The 17,367-nt window shown below is 39.6% G+C and overlaps 1 protein-coding gene across 4 annotated transcripts; it reads left to right on the top strand.

Moving 5' to 3' along the window:
- The first annotated feature begins 5,118 nt into the window (after window positions 1-5,118).
- On the top strand, window positions 5,119-16,940 carry ABHD13 (abhydrolase domain containing 13). 4 transcript variants are annotated; one of them, XR_002825081.1, is made up of 2 exons: window positions 5,119-5,387; window positions 12,429-12,573. XR_002825081.1 is itself a non-coding variant. In XM_004382937.3 (2 exons), exon 2 carries the CDS (start codon window positions 15,246-15,248, stop codon window positions 16,257-16,259), a length of 1,014 nt encoding a protein of 337 aa, XP_004382994.1. In that variant the 5' UTR covers window positions 5,119-5,387; window positions 15,211-15,245; the 3' UTR covers window positions 16,260-16,940. The 4 variants fall into 4 exon arrangements, 3 of the variants coding, with proteins under 3 accessions (XP_004382994.1, XP_023593161.1, XP_023593160.1); XM_004382937.3 differs by lacking the exon at window positions 12,429-12,573 and adding an exon at window positions 15,211-16,940; XM_023737393.1 differs by lacking the exons at window positions 5,119-5,387; window positions 12,429-12,573 and adding exons at window positions 12,845-12,862; window positions 15,211-16,938.
- The last annotated feature ends 427 nt before the right edge of the window (window positions 16,941-17,367 follow it).

The following is a 17,367-nucleotide window of genomic DNA, read 5'->3' on the forward strand; positions in this document are numbered from 1 at the left end:
GCCGCGCAGGCGCAGAAGTGACCTCCAACCGCGGAGGCGTCTGTGTCGTAACGGAGGAGGCTGTGCGCACGCGCGATGACGCCAAAAGGGCGCGCCGGGAGACCGCCCGCATTGGGGGGGTTTCGGGCGGCCCCGCTGGATCCCAGAGTAGCACGGGCGGAGAGAACTGTTTTCTATTTGATCTTACCAGACGGCAGTTGGGACTACAGAGACGACTTCCTCTAGCCTCAGCACCAGGTGCTGTTTGCACAACGGTTGACCCACATGAGTGGGTTTCGTCGTTAAGTGAAACCCAAGATCGTTGTTGTGCGCTGAGTTTTTACTTGGAATTTGGCATTCAGACCCTGAGCTTGAGCCCTCTGCTCGACCTGCTCTGTTATCAAGTGACTTAGCTTCTCAGAGTTCTTGTTCCCTTTGTGAAAAACATGATAACAGTTATTTCGCTGGACGTTGGGAGAGCGCCCAGGGCAGACGAGGACATCCTCTCAAAACGTCCGTGGTTTCTTTTAGGTTGAAAAACATGCTTTTGCGAGATCTATGTCTGTTCTTCCCTGTTCGTTTTTCATGATTGTGTGATACAAAAATAAACTGTTGCAGAAATAAAATATGAATTTTTCAGTATCTGTTCAAGGATTTAAAACACACAAACCTTTACTGAGCACCTACTATGACATGGTAATTGTGTTAAGTACTCAGGATTGAAAGACTGAAAAGCACAGTTCCTATGTTACAAAAGCTGTCGATTTCTAACAATATTTTGCTATGGACTGCTTTAGTTTCCTGGGGCTGCCATAACAAAATACCACAAGGTAGGTGGTCTTAAAGAAGAGAAATTTATTGTCGCACAGTTCTAGAATCTAGAAATCCAAAATCAGGACTTCGGCAAGGCTATGCTTTCTGTGGGCTCTAGAGAAAGTCTTCCTATGTCCTTCAGTTTTAGGCAGCTCCAGGCATTTCTTGGCCTTCCTTGGTTTATATGGAGATGCTCAAATGGTGTCTTCCTCCTGTGTAAATCTGTTTCTATGTCTATTCTTTTTACAAAACACCACTCAGAAGGGATTAGGATTAGGACCCATCCTACTGCAGTATGATTTAACTGGTAATATCTTCACAAATCTGCTAAAACCAAACCCATTGCTGTTGATTCCAACTCATAGCAGCCCTACAGGACAAAATAGAATTGCCCCATAGGGTTTCCAAGGAGAAGCTGGTGGATTTGAACTGCCAACCTTTTGGTTAGCAGCAATAGCTCTTAACCACTGTGCCACCAAAGCTCCTTAATAGGAAGACCCTGTTTCCCCAAACAACATCACATTCACAGGTGTTAGGACTTCAGAATATCTTCTGGTGGAACACAACTCAATCCATAACATGGGCTGTCTTCTTCCATATACAATTGAGAAATTATACATAACGTCTGTGGGAAACAACTTTTTAGAATTATTTCCTTTTAATTTAAAATATTGTTGCCTTAAGATGAACATTTGTGTGCATGCACATAGAACTGAACCTTTGTGTGTGTGCACGTGTGCATACATGTATAAACTGAACCTGTGAGTACATGTGTGTACACACATATTTATACCTTTGTGCACACCCACGAATGTGTTCACAACAAAGCCTAAATCTTTAAAGCAGTACTTTGGCAACATGTCCCAAGAACTGACCGTGTTCCCCTCTTTGATTCTTTTTCGAGTGCTCATGGGAGGAATAACCCTCCACATGGGCAGGCACCAAGCACAAACATGTCCACTGTGGGACTAATGGAAGCCTGGAAACAAGTACATGTCCATGAGAGGGTCAGGACAAAGTCCTACGTCTACCTGATAGAATATTATGTGGGCTTTAAAAATGATGCTCAGTATGATGACATAATAGCACAGGAAGAGTTCATGATAGAAAATGAATTGAAAAAAAGCAGGCTAGATTGCATACAATCCTGATGGGAGAGTAAAAGGTCCAACGCCCTAGGAAACAGCGGGCACATCTTATGATGATGAACACGCACACTTGGTGTATGTTCCCCCAGAGGGACTCTTACCAGTGTGGACCAAAGATACGTGCAAGAATTGTCACAGCAGCTTCATGAACTACTGCCTCCTTAGCCATGAGACCAGAAGAACTGGATGGTGCCCGGCTACCACTACTGAAGGCTCTGATCATGGAATCAATTGCTAAATCCTGATCAAAAGGGGTAAAATGTGAAACAGAATTTAAAATTCTTACAGAATCCAGGCTTACTGGACCTATTGAGACTGGAAGAAACCCCAAATCCATTGCTCTGAGAAAATCTTCAAACCATGAAGCAAAATTATCCCCTGAAGTCATCTTTAAACTAAACAACTGTTTAGCTTCGTTAGTAAAGAATGTTCACCATGAGCACTGTGCTCTCTTAAAGAATTATACGAGATCAAATTGTCAACAGTAACTCTAAAGCATAGATGAGAAGTTTAGGAGACAATGAGTCTGTGTCAATGGTGATGAAAACAATATGGGTAGAAATGGCGAGAATGGTGATACAAGGTGAAGAATGTAGCCAACGTTATTGACTTGTACTTGTAGAAACTGATGAATGGGAGTATCATCTGCTGTGTATATTTTCAATGAAATTAAAATAAAAAATAAAAAAGATAAACAAAAAAAAGATGAAAGTGAATTTTGCTGCAATGGTCTCTGAATAAACATTTTCAAGCTGTTAACCAAAAAAAGAAAACCAAATTCACTGCCATCAAGCTGATTCCGATTCATGGTGACTGCATATGTTTCAGAGTAGAATTGTGCTCCTTTGGATTTTCATGGCTGTAATCTTAAAAAAGTAGATTGCCAGGCCTTTCTTCCATGGTGCTGATGAGTGGGTTCAAACCCTCAACCTTTAAGTTAGTAGTCAAGTGCTGAGTCAGAAATGACTGGATGGCAACAGGTTTTGGGGTATTTTTTTTTTTTTTTTTGGTTTACCGACCTTTTGGAGCTCTGGTGACGCAGTGGTTAAGAGGTACGGTTAAGAGCTATGGCTACTAACCAAAAGGTCGGCAGTTCGAATCCACCAGCTGCTCCTTGGAAACCCTATGGGGCAGTTCTACTCTGTCCTATAGGGTCAGCGCCCTGGTGGCGCAATGGTTAAGCGTTCGCCTGCTAACCAAAAGGTCTGTAGTTCAAACTCATCAGCTGCTTCGGGAAAGACCTGGCAACCTGCTCCTTAAAGATTTCAGCCTAGGAAGCCCTATGAGGCAGTTCTCCTCTGTCCTATAGGGCTGCTGAGTTGAAATCAACTCAACAGCACGCAACAACAGAGACCGAAGGGCCCTTAACCAAAAAAATCAAACCAAACCTGTTGCCGTAGAGTCGATTCCAACTCACAGCGACCCTATAGGAGAGTAGAACTGCCCTATAGGGTTTCCAAGGAGTGGCTGATGGATTTGAACGGCCAACCCTTTGGTTAGCAGCTCAGCTCTTAACCACTGTGCCACCAGGGCTCCCCAGCGCCCTTAGAGTTTGCCTAATGTACAAAAATCTCATTTTACAAAACTTGTATTTAGATTCACAGCTTGTAGTACAGCTAGTAAGTAGGGCTCCTTACTTCTAGCCCAACAATCTTCAATTAATTTCTTTATAAGTCTGATTCACCTAAATTACCTGAATATTTCTCTGGAATCATCTGTGGTGGTGTAAAGTCACATGACATTGTTTTGTAGGTGATTTCTCTATTATTCAACTTACATTTAATTCACTTTCAAGGAGCATCCAACAGTGTAAATTGGAGGATCCTTCACTTGTCCATCTTACGAGAGGGCATTTTTTTGTGTACATTCATGCCTTTGTTCAACATCTGAGCCCCTGCAACATGTCAGAGACCATACTACGTATTAGTGATACGAGAGGCAGCATGGATTAATGAATCCAATCTCCCATTTACCATGTCATTTTAGCATAATACTTAGTTCAAAGAAAATCAGGGGAATCTCCATATCTTCTAGAGTTGCTGATCATCAGTTATTTATGTAAACCATCCACCTTAGTACCTGGCACTTAGGAGACATTCAGCTGTGGGAAGCTATTGTTGAGAACCTCTCTTTGACCCCCTGGTGCTCCCAATTTGGAAGCAGGATACATATGCACATAAGCTTGCCCTTTCTTTCCCCGCCTGTGATGTTCTCTGCATATATTGAGTGCATAGGAGGGAATAACCAACGGAGGGGCCAGACATCTGTAAGCAAAAAACTCTGTACAATCTGGTGCACAGGGAGTAGCGACTGTAAAACCGATGAAGCTCAAGCTTCAGGGCCCCACTTTTATGACTACTTTCAAGGTCCTGGGAGGGACTCTAGCAATGTGTTCACGTGGACTTGTGCTTTTGTAAAATCTGCAAAACTAAGATAATTCTGTATTCTTTTCTTGGCGCAAAAAGCTTAGCTGCTAACCAAAAGGCCAGCAGTTCGAATCCACCAGCTGCTCCTTGGAAACCCTATGGGGCAGTTCTACTCAGTCCTATAGAGTCGCTGATGAGTCGGAATCGACTCCATGGCAACAGGTTTGGTTTGGTTCTGGTTTCTTTAGAAGAACCCTCCAAACTGTGCACAGTTCAGGTCCCACAAAACCTGCATCTGCCTCTGATACAGGGCTCTGATGGAAGGCTCTCTGATTCCGTCTGGATTGGAAGAAAATAAAAAGAGAAAAACAGTTACGGAAGAAGTTTAAAGACTGTAACTATTCTGACACCCATCAAAACCCTATCGGCTCAATACAATTTCTTCTATAAAAGCTGCGTCGCAGCGAGATCTGGCGAGCTCCCCAAGGTCACCCGGCTCCTACGTCGGCCCTGCCCGGGATTCGGCTCCTCCCCCGGTCCGGAGTCCTCCAGTGCGGGGCGGGAGGTCCTCCCGAGTGCTCCAGGGAGTGTATGAGGCCGAGAGCAGCAAGTCGTGGGGCAGTAAGCCGGGCCCATTGCGAATACATACCCGACCTGGCCCGAGCAGGGTGCAGAGCCTCCCTCCCTCCCTCGCAGAGCGCCCTCCGCGTTTCCCCTTCTGATGATGCGGAGGTATCTTGTCCCTCTGAGCCGCCGTCGTTGCTCGACTCAGGGACGCTCCTGAGTCGCCGATTTTGCGCATGCCCGGGAAGGCGGGCTGGTTTCCACTCCGGGAAGGAAGACGGAGAACAGGTTATGTGGCACCTGGCGGTGGCATTTGCCGGAGACACCTGCGCGTGGGCCGGAAGTGGAGGATCCGAGAGTGGCGCCGCTGGAGCTCCGGAGTAGACCGTGGCGACGGCGGCAGCCCCTTTTCTGGAGAAGGAGGATGAAGAGCGACGGAAGAGGCGCGGGTGGACGCTGCTGCGCGGTTCCCGGTTTCGTGCTCGTAGCCGACTGCGCAGCGTCCGGGCAAGTCTGAGTAAGTGGGAGTCCCGGGGACGCCCGAGCCCGCGGGGGCAGGGAGCCGGGCCGGCCGAGGTCGGCGCCCCGCAGGGTCGCGGGGGAAGCCTCGGGCGCCCTCACGGGTGCTCCGGCCGGGGGCGAGCGCAGCCCGCCGCCTCCCTCCCGCCGAGTGAGTGGCGAAATCCCCCGGAACGGCGGGGTGCGGGGACCCCTAAACACACACTCCCTCCTTCAGGTGTGGAAGGGGGTTAAGTGTCTCGGTGCTCCGGGCGCCACCGTAGGAGGCTGTGACGGGAGCGCGGCTTCTCCTAGCCCCACGTCTTCCAGGGCAGGTGTCTCTGTCACTCCAGAAAGTGTTAATTCTGTAACCTCGTAGGGAGAGAAGGAAAAAAAAACAACTCATTTGGAAAGTGAAGTGTGCTTATTCCCTACCAGTGAATGGCTCGTCTGCTGTTACTTTGTAGTTGGAACCTAGAGCGTATTCTAGGATTGTATGTCAGTTGCATTTCCAGTAATGTATACAGACGAGTACTCAGAAATCACCCCTTTCCACCCCCGACCCTCCCACACACAGATGAAAAGTGAAATAGAAAAGCTCAGCCTCTGGGTCTGAGGATGGACTAGCTCTGATCTGTTCCTGTCAGTAACAGGTGGAGACCTACCCGTATCCTCGTGGGAAGTTTGGTATATTTGTTTTTGTTTCTTAGAAGTAGCTACCCATACAGTGAAGTTGCTTGTAGATTTTTTGTCAAAATTCATATTACGCAAAATATGTTACTAGTATTATTGCCCAAAGAATCATAACCAAAAATAAGTCATTTATTTCACAAGACTCTTTGAAAAAGTATGTCATCTGTGTAATAGTAACCAAATAGAAAGACACACATGTATGTTGGCTTTAAATTTTGATGTTTCAATCTCCTTGATCCTCTCGGTTTCTTTTGGCGTGGAAGTAATACTTATTTGTGTGCATGCTTAAATCAATCATACACTTTTGCTAAATATTAAATTTTATGCCATTGAGTATGAATTCATGATTGTCTTTCTAGTGTTAAGTCATAACTATCCTGCCAAGGACACAGACTGCACAATTCAGTTATTGTTAATAGAGGCCTACTGTGTGCCAGGCGCTGCTATATGCCAGAAATACTGAGTTGAATAAGTTGAAACCGCTGCCATCAAGGAACTCGTAGTCTAGGTTGGGGGAGTAGACAAGTAAGTAGATAAATTGCAAAATAGAAAGGCCACCACACAAGTTTTTACAGTGTGCAGAATAAGGAGTGATTGGCAGTAGGAGTCAGGAAGACTTCCTGGACAAGCTGTTACCTGAGCTGGGTTTTGAAGGGAAAATCAGGCATTGACCTGCTTATTTCCTGTGCGCAAATACTCATGGTAGCCTCCACTGAGTCTTATTCATTATTTAATCCAAGTCTAGCAGAACTTCTAGTTGTATTTCCTTTCACTTACTCTCCTGTAGAAGATAGTAAAATACTTTAAATTTTGTCTTACGGAAGTAGCTGCTTTTATTAACAGTATTTGTTGGTCTCTGTATTACATTTGATTTCAGCAGTTTTTCAGTTACACTTTTCATCTTCGTTTTGCATATGAGAAAACATGTATTTAGAGAGGCTAAGCAAGTTGGCAAAAACTACCTAGCTCTTAATAGGCCAAACCAGAAAATACTGCCCCGTTTTATACTCCACTGAACAGCCTCCCCACTGATAGTTAACTTGGAGTGATGAAAGCAAACAAGGTTATGAACACTTGTATATTCAGGTAACTGTTGGCACACTGTCTTCCTTCTTAGGCACACCTCAGGCTTCTGTGCTGTCAGAATGATGGGCTTTAGTAACCAAGTTGTCCTGGGTCAACCAGCTGACTTACTAGCAGGTACAGGAACTAACATTTTTCTCCCCTCTCTTGTCACTTACCTCAGAAGAGTCTTTCTATTTCTCTGTTTTCATTAATTAAGAACTCATTTAATTATTACTCACAGATTCGAAAAGTCTTTCTAATTCTTGTTTCATTGCCTTAGGGGAAAAGTCTAAGGCCCTTAAATTCCCTTTTTAGAGTGGACCTCAAAAAGGCTGTAATTCTTTTAATTCTTCTAATTAAGTTTGTTGTTTCCTCAAATGACACGACTTCATTAAAGGCATCGCTGCATTTTCATGTCGTTCTTACTCCTAGAGTAGTACCTTCTACTAGAATTGCTTACACAGGTGTGGTGTTTCCAGGATGCAAAGTACATGCGTTTATGAGCTACCCTGGAATCCCACTACTTCTGCAGCTCATTCTATAAAAAAATAAATTCCGACTTTCCCTCACCAATATATAGGTACAGTTTTAGAACATTACCCCTTCATAAGCTGAAAACTTCTTAAATTTTATCATCAGTCTTAATTGTGACATCACCATTTACATTTTAAGCCTTGTGGATCTTTTTTTCCTCCTCTCTCTTCTTTACAGATATTTATAATCTCAGAACAAATTGTGATGGGCTTCCATAGTGACAATAATCTATTATCTACCTTCTTTGGCATCGGCTGTTTGCCATGTCATCTGACGTTTCAAGTGAGGGGTAAAGTATAAAAATGGTACTGTGTTGCTAGCTGATGTAACCTGTTTCAGGTATTTGTTTAAGCAGGGTTAAGTCCTAGTTTAAAACGTTCTCTGAACTATTCGGTTACTATCCTGTGTCTCCATAGGCGGTAACTCTTCATCTGTCCCATAGGACTGTTCATTCACATTTTTTTCTTTATTGATGACGTGGGTAAACCATCAGGGAAATGGATAATTCATTCTGTGGTGTCTCTGACACACTGGTAGTAGCTATTTGTGTTTTCTTTTCAGCCATGCAGCTGGCATGGTTCCTTCCCAGTGCTTAACAGAAAAAGACATAATATTGATGCAAGAACGTTGAATCTGAGTTCTGTATAACTTGAAATGTTATCATGGGAGAGAGAAGTGCTGGGAAGCGGTGAATTCCCTCAGAGTAATTAATGAGCACCATCGGATACTATCTCGATCGACTATATCAACTATCTTGACTCTATCTGACATTTCACATTTATGACAAGTAAAAAATCTGCCATCTGACTATTTTGTGCATTAATGACGTATATTTGGCAGTAATGATCACTGAGGTGAGAAGCAAGAGTAAAGCTGACTGTGATGGTTAAGGTTAATGTGTCTACTTGTCTGGGCCATGATTCTCAGTCTTTTGGCAGTTATGTAATGATGTAATTTGGCAGTTACATAATGATGTAGTCATCCTCTATTTTGTGATCTGATGTGGACATCGTTCATTTTTGCATAATGCTGGCTGTTGCATAACAACCTGGTCTTTGGAACCTTATGTCGATAAGTGCAGCGTGGGTATAATAGCACGTTTAGGACTCCAGACTTTTGTTTAAAATTATATTTATGATTGTATAGCCTTTGGCCAGATTGTTTCTAGTTAATTCATATTTATTCACATGTAAGTAAAAACATCTCTTAAGTTTTCAAAGGTCTTTTACTGTTGACAGAATCAGTAAATCAGTATACACTGTGCAATACAGTGTAAACTTTTGCCCTTAACAGTTTGAATAATTTAAGCATTTAATTTTGGGGGGGGGCCAGTTTGCACACTTATTGAAAAAAGAATTTTATAATTGAAGAAATAATATATTTGATTATTGGGATTATTATTTGCTGATTATTGAGGAAATGATAATTAAAATGTACCGACTCCCATAGTTTGAGTTTATTTGTTCTTATGTTTAGGTTATTCATTGTTTAATTTTTTGGATAAAATGTTGCTGAGTAAAGAACTGGGCCCTGTACCAACTTCAGTGGAAGACCAGTGTTCTCGGGCAGAGAAGGGGGTTGAGGGTGGTGGTTATTCCAGACTTGGAATTAACCTTTAATGCATTGTTTGCCAACATTTCTGTTCTGTTTACTAGAGTGAATAAACCCTGCGTTTCATTACCAAAGCAAAGAAAAAAACTGCGGCGCCCATAGAAACTCACTGTGACAGTTCCATGTATGTTTATTTGTTTCCCTGCTTTTCCTCCTTCCTGCCTATTAATTACTCCTAAAGCATACTGTGTCTGTTTTTCCACGTAAAGTTTGTTTGTTTAGCCAAAGGTATTTTCCACAATTTAAACTATGTACACTTTAAAAATGTTCTGCTTTGATGGTAGTGGTCTGTTAAGGAGACTGAAAATGTATGAAGAATAAAACACTTAATCTTGACTGGAATGTAAATCACTACATTTGTGCACACCTGAGATTTCTAGAGATCAGTTTTTAATGTTGGTGCTTACTTGCCTGTCTTTTACTGACTTTACTGTTAAAAATCACACAACCAGGACCACCAACCTTCTACTTTACTAGTTGGTAAACACAATATTATTTATAATCTGGTATCTGTTTTCCAACTCTACCTTTTCTTTTTCTCGATCACCTGTAAAATAGAATTTGTAAGACCTTAGGGATTATTCAGGTAACCAATTCATTACACAGATGTAGAAACTCAGACCCAAAGTAAAGAAGGAGTATGCAAGGATGCCCATTCATAATAGGTATAAATGAGGACTTGACTAGTGATCTGAGGGTATGGAAGTAGCACTAACTGAGTAGAGGTCTTAGGAGCCCTCTCAACCAACCTTCATCTTGTGGGAGATACAGAGCCCTAGGCCAAGCTGAACTGTCATCTCTGTAATGCTTGCTATCTGTATTTATGATCCCTGATGGCACAGTGGTTAAGCCTCCGGCTGCTGACCAAAAAGGTTGGCAGTTAAAGTCCACCAGCTGCTCCTTGGAAACCCTATGGGGCAGTTTGACTCTGTCCTATAAGGTCGCTGTGAGTCAGAATTGACTTGATGGCAACGGGTTTTGGGAACCTGAAAAATGCTAAGTGTTTTTATTTAAGGTATTTTCCTTCCAGCATCTAGCAGGCTGTAATAGCTTGTATGTACTACAATGCACAAAGAATTTAGGTAAACATAGTACATGATTCTTACTTTGAAGGAAGCAAGTCTGTGGGAAGAAAGGCAATAATGTAGTTAGACAGTATAGAACAGCAGTTCTCAAAACTTCTCTGTCTTAAGACCCCTTCACACTTTTAAAAATTATGGTGGACCCCGGGAAGTTTTTGTATATGTAGGTTACATCTATAGATATTTACCATATTAGAAATTAAAACTGGAAAGTTTAAAAGATATTGATTTAATTCATTAAAAAGAACAATAATAAATCCATTACATATTAACATAAATACAATGAAACAACTGTATTTAAAAAAATGAGAAGTATGGCATTGTTTAACATTTTTGTAAATATCTTTAATGTCTGCTTAATAGAAGACAAGGGGATTATCGCATCTGTCACTGCATTCAGTCTCAGGATATGTTAGGTATATAAAGGAAATCAGACCTCATGCAAATCTGTAGTTGTAAGGGGAGGAGTATTTTAATAATTTTTTCAGATGATTATGAATATTCTTATTTAATACTACTACAACAGTCAGCAAGTGGTGGTTTCTTGCAGGCTAGTTGCATTGTGGAATCTGATACCAATATCAAGGAACTTTCTTTCTCTGTTATATTAAAATTCATTGGTTTATCTTGTGCTTTTAATGGATGTTTTGCCCATGCTTGATTTTGTGACATCATTCATTGGTCACTTGAAAAATAATTGGTTTACCGAGTTACGCAGATCCGTTCAAATGTTGACACATTCCATAGATTATTAAGAAAAATCACATTCATTAATATAACCACCACCACCACATCATCAGAAGTCTCCAAGTATTAGAAAGTTATTCGTAGTGGCCTCTGTACTTCTTTCATTTTGCAGAAAATGTCTGCCCAACACCAAAATGTAAGTAACCCTAGTTTGTCAGTTCTTTTATGTAAAAACAGTGTCACATGAAAAAAAAAAAGGCTAGTTCAGCTAACAACTCAAATGCATTTCAGTACACAGAAGTGCTTTATGGGTGCATCCCATTTGCTTACGCAAAATATTAGAAAGATGTGTACCAGGTAGTGGAGTTTTTTGTTTTTGTTTTTGTTTTTTTTAATTTTGTTGTTAACTAAGAATATACTCAGCAAAACATACACCAATTCAGTGAACTGTCACGCTATAGAAATCAAAAGTGAATTCATCTTGAAGACTATGGAATGTAAGTCAATTTTAAGAATAGGTTATAAAAACTGCTTGGGGGTGTGCGTACATGTGGGTCTTCTTTTCAGTACATTCTGGCATACTAGTGGTTTAGAAAACTGAAAATTTAATCCTTATTATTCCTACCCAGTAATGGATTCAAAGAAATACCTGTTTTTCTAATGTTCAGTCCTGAACATACATGTCCATGGCTCAGAATATGTTTATATTTTTTTTTAGAAATCTAATAATTCAGATGCATTACTGGACTATTCATTCAAAAAACATTACAGTCTTGAGTATATGCAAAGTCCTCCCATAGAGTACAGCCCAGAAAACCCCATGGGACAGTTGTGCTCTATCATGGGTTGCTATGAGCTGAAATCGACTCCATGGCACCCAACAATGTGCTAGCCACTAGGGAGACAGCGGTGAAAGGGAGAAGCCCAGTTCCGGACCTTATGGATTTAAACTCTGTATTGTATGCTGGAAGTAGAGACTAGGGACAACTGGGTAAAGAAGGTAACTGTTCAAGTTCGAATAGTTAAACATTTTAACTGTATAGATTTAATCTATCCAGATGTTAATAGAAGCCTTGAATTTCAAAATATGTTTTGTCCATATATTAGGAGCTTTATATTTTGTCTGATGTTATAATAATTCTTTATAAGACGTTTATTCATTTGATTTGAAAACTGAGTCAGTTAACCCTTGATTACCCAGGTATAGGGATGCTTTGCCATGTCCTAATCAATTTTTTTAGATTTTTTTTCTTGTCTTAGAAGTGCTTGGTAAATTTTTATTTTGATATTAATTAAAGCAAAACAATTAAAAAGTAGTAGTACCATCAGAAACACAAATCACAAAAGCAAATAAAGAAGCGTATCTGTGTTGTTGTTATGTTTGTTAGGTGCGGCCGAGTCGCTTCCGATTCCTAGTGACCCTACGTACAGCAGAAGGAAACCCTGCCTGGTCCTGTGCCGTTTTCGCAGTCGTTGTTATGCTTGAGCCCATTGTTGCAGCCACTGTGTCAGTCCATCTCATGGAGGGTCTTCCTGTTTTTCACTGACTCTGCTTCACTGAGCATGATGTCCTTCTTCAACCTCTGGTCCCTCCTGATAACGTGTCGAAGTACGTGAGACAAAGTCTCGCCATCCTCACTTCCAAGGAGCACTCTGGCTGGACTTCTTCCAAGACAGACTTGTTCACTCTCCTGGCGGTTCATGACATATTCAATATTCTTCGCCGACACCACCATTCAAAGGCATCCGTTCTTCTTTGGTCTTTTTATTCATTGTCCAGCTTTCACATGCATGTGAGGCAATTGAAAATACCATGGCTTAGGTCAGGCACAACTTAGTCCTCGTATCTATACCAGAAAACCAAGCCCATTGCCATCAAGTAGATTCTGACTCATAGCGACCCTACAGGACAGAGTAGAACTGCAGGGAGCAGCTGGTGGATTCAAACTGCCAACTTTTTGGATAGCAGCCGAAGGCTTAACCACTGCGCCACCAAGGCAGTGCTTTTTAAAGATTAATTTCACATGATGCTGATAACCAGTCTTATATGTAGATGTTTTTAATTCTCATTGTACTGAAGAAGAAATTCAGGCTGGAAATAAGTGATTGACCCAAGGTTATTTAGTAAGTATGTGAGACAGATAAGACTTTCAGGGTAATGGAATTTTCAAGTGTTGTTTCTAATGCGTCGCCAAATGAGTGAAATTTTGATTACTCATCCCCCTGATGTCACTGTTGGTCATAAATGATTGGATTGACTGTGGCAAAAACAGTAAAATTTTGGTATTTTTTTCTTGAAAAATGCAGTTCTCAGGTTATAAAATGTATCTAGTTTTGAATAACTCAGGCCTAGTTAATCCTAATGATTACACATTATTTTGATGCATAAAGTTAATAACAATGTGTTTTCAGAAATCCTGACTACATCTTTGTAGCTCAAACCAAAATAATTCAGGTATCACTTATACTTAAAAAAATTAAGTAAACATGAGATGAAACTGGGTATGTTGTTGAGAATTATCCACCACAAAGGAGGAGTATAAATTAGCCCTATCTTTTAATTTAAGCTGTTGACAAATAAATGTAGTAGATTATAATTTAGTATACAGTAGACCTACTATTTGGATGCTATAATATAACTTTTTTTTAGTCTAAATTTTAGCCAGATTTAACACCTACAGTGTTCAGGTATTAGTTCTACAGTTTTTTCAACTTTGATTTTTGTTTTGCTTACATACATGCTTTTCTTTAGATTGCATGTCTTTCTCGCTGTAATAAAACTTGCTACAACTGGGTGGCAGTGTTGATTTCTAGGAAGTGTCATAAAAAATGCTATACTGTTGGTTTATGTTCAAAGAAGGTGATTTGAACAAGAATTTAAGTACGAAAGTATCTGTAATAGAGAAGAATTAAATTTATTGTCATCCAGCTCATCTTTATAACCAATCTAATGTAACTTGATTTTATGATGAATTTTTTGGTTTTTAAATCTGATTTGATATATGCTATATGTCACATTTATTAGCTTACGGCATATAGTAAAATTTTGAAAATCAACCATTAACAATTTAGTTATTAAACCTTGACTATAGTTAAGAATAGCTTTCCTTTATGGTGGTTTTATCAGTGAATAAAACAATATAGTTTGTTTGGTTTTTAACTTCGGTAAACAAGTAGGTGAACAGTACCTTAAAAAAAAGTTGTAATCTAGCTCCTTTTTGCCATTTTAAGACAACACACCCAAACTTTTTTATTTGATTCATTTTTTGAAATAAAGAAAATTGATTTTTGATAGTTTTCCCCCTTATTTTCTTTATATTAGTCATACTTTCCAGTAATTTGTTTTTCTAATAAATACTTTTGCTTTATTTGTCTCTGGTTCTCAAATAGAATAATTCTTTTTCACACTTATTCTACAAGTATTTACTGCCTTATTACATCATAACAATCTGTGTTGACCCCACAACATGAAACCTTAAAAAATATTACATGAAAAATATTGCATAGTTCATGACATTAGCATTCTGAAGTTTCTTTTTTATCAGATGTGAAAGACATCATTACACTTTTTATTTTTTAAGTTTAGATGTGAAGACCTCCAGATAGAGGAGGGGTTATTTTTACTCCTTCTTACCCTGGTTTAATTATAAAATTTTTCTATAATATGGAAGGAAAAATAACAGTACATTATATTGCATTGCACTTGATAGGTTAGACTCTGATACCTACTTTTATTTTCAGAGTAAACTGTGGCCTGAATATACGTACTTGAGCAGTAATACACCAGCAGGTTTGGAAGCGTGCTTGTTTCCTCCCAGCTCTGCTAGTTGCAGACCTGGGACCTTGGCCAATTCACTTATGCCCTTAAATATTAAAAAACTAGTAACATGCATCAATGTAATTTTTCTGTCAAATCAGTAAGATCACGTGAATGAAAGTACCTGGCAGTAGATAAGCACTTTATTAAAAAAAGAGTGTGGCAGTGGAGGGATACAGTAGAGAGGACACCGTTGTGAACAGAAAGGAAAAGGAAGATTATAGCAACCAATTTCGTGCATAGATTGATGTAGGTTTCTAAGGATTCCGTGTTTCCATAATTTATTATATCATGGATCTTTTAAAATAATAGACAAATGTCAAATTATTGATTTCATCTCTTTCTTTCTTTAGGACACTTATGGAATAATAGTTCACAGAGAGCTACAATGGAAAAGTCATGGATGCTGTGGAACTTTGTGGAAAGATGGCTCATAGCCTTAGCCTCGTGGTCTTGGGCTCTCTGCCGTATTTCGCTTTTACCTTTAATAGTGACTTTTCACCTGTATGGAGGCATTATCTTACTTTTGTTAATATTTGTATCAATAGCAGGTATTCTATATAAATTCCAAGATGTGTTGCTTTATTTTCCAGAACAGCCATCATCCTCACGCCTTTATGTTCCCATGCCCACTGGTATTCCACATGAGAACATTTTCATCAGAACCAAAGATGGAGTCCGTCTAAATCTTATTTTGATAAGATACACTGGAGACAATTCACCCTATTCCCCAACTATAATTTATTTTCATGGGAATGCAGGTAACATAGGTCACAGGTTACCAAATGCATTGCTTATGTTGGTTAACCTCAAAGTTAACCTTTTGCTTGTTGATTATCGAGGATATGGAAAAAGTGAAGGAGAAGCAAGTGAGGAAGGACTCTGCTTGGATTCTGAGGCTGTGCTAGACTATGTGATGGCTAGACCTGACCTTGATAAAACAAAAATTTTTCTCTTTGGTCGTTCCTTGGGAGGAGCAGTGGCTATTCATTTGGCTTCTGAAAATTCACACAGGATTTCAGCCATTATGGTGGAGAACACATTTTTAAGCATACCACATATGGCCAGCACTTTATTTTCATTCTTTCCAATGCGTTACCTTCCTTTGTGGTGCTACAAAAATAAATTTTTGTCCTACAGAAAAATCTCTCAGTGCAGAATGCCTTCTCTCTTCATCTCTGGACTCTCTGACCAATTAATTCCACCAGTAATGATGAAGCAACTTTATGAGCTTTCCCCGTCTCGGACTAAGAGATTGGCCATTTTTCCAGATGGAACTCACAATGATACGTGGCAGTGCCAAGGCTATTTCACTGCACTTGAACAGTTCATCAAAGAAGTGATAAAGAGTCATTCTCCAGAAGAAATGGCAAAAACTTCATCTAATGTAACGATTATATAATTACCCTTTTTTGATTAAATGCACTGTCTTTTAATTTGTGCAGAATGAAAAAGAATGTTCCTTTCTAGAAGTGTGTTACGTCTGTACTTGTCTAAAGAGTGGTATTAAACTTTGAAAGGACTTCAGTGCTGCTTTATCATGATCCAAATAGTTTTTTACATTTGAAGAACTATAATTCTTGGGATTATTTCATACACTTGCATCAAAATTTTCAATGCGGTTATGTATCCATATCTTTAGCTTCATATGCCGGTGTGATGGAAACGACTCAGAAGTTTCTTACTGCTAAAATGGTATCATCTGTGCTACACTTAGGTTAGTGACTGGGAGTGGAAGAAGATAAACAAGAAGCTTTGGGTATTATTCCTTAGGTAACTGTTGGGACAATCATGGTAAGCAAACTTAGTTCTGTAACTGCATTTTTCACATTAAAAGTTACTATGAAATGCATGATGGTGTTTTATTCCTTGAATTATGCAATGCAACATTTTTAATGTAAATAGCACTGATCATATACTGGTGTATATGGTTACGTGGGTTATATCTATTTTTATGTAAACTATTTTGTTTTTGGCAAGAAATGAAAATGAGGCCTGTGTACAGATTGCCATTGAATTTTGCTCTGGTGAATGCTGACATCCAGCTTTTTCTTACAAATAAATGGGACCCCATTTTCCAATATAAATGTACCATGTTTTTGTTAGGTACAATCTGGACCATAGCATGTAAAGACAGAAATTTAGAATTTTAGTGCAGCTTTGATGTGCATCTTTGAACTTTTTAACATTTGTAATTTTGGTGGCAATGAGAATTTTAGCTTACGTCAATTTTGTAAGTCTATAGCTGAACCAGTAATAGCAGCCATAATGAAGAGTAGAACTTGTTTAATACTTAAATTAGGAATTCTTATCATTACATGACTGTACATAAACTATTGTACAAAAATTCCCTCATGTGATTTTTAAGTCCTAATATCTAGGTATATCTAACCCACCAAAGCCAAGATATTTATTGGGCTTAGTTAAAATAACAAAAACCCTGGTTTTTGGTGTAACCTTTTATATGCTATGAAATAGAAGAGCTCTTGGACCAAAAAGATTGTCTTTAA

This window comes from Trichechus manatus, unplaced genomic scaffold (assembly GCF_000243295.1).
Source record: "Trichechus manatus latirostris isolate Lorelei unplaced genomic scaffold, TriManLat1.0 scaffold00102, whole genome shotgun sequence".
NCBI classification, from domain to species: domain Eukaryota; kingdom Metazoa; phylum Chordata; class Mammalia; order Sirenia; family Trichechidae; genus Trichechus; species Trichechus manatus.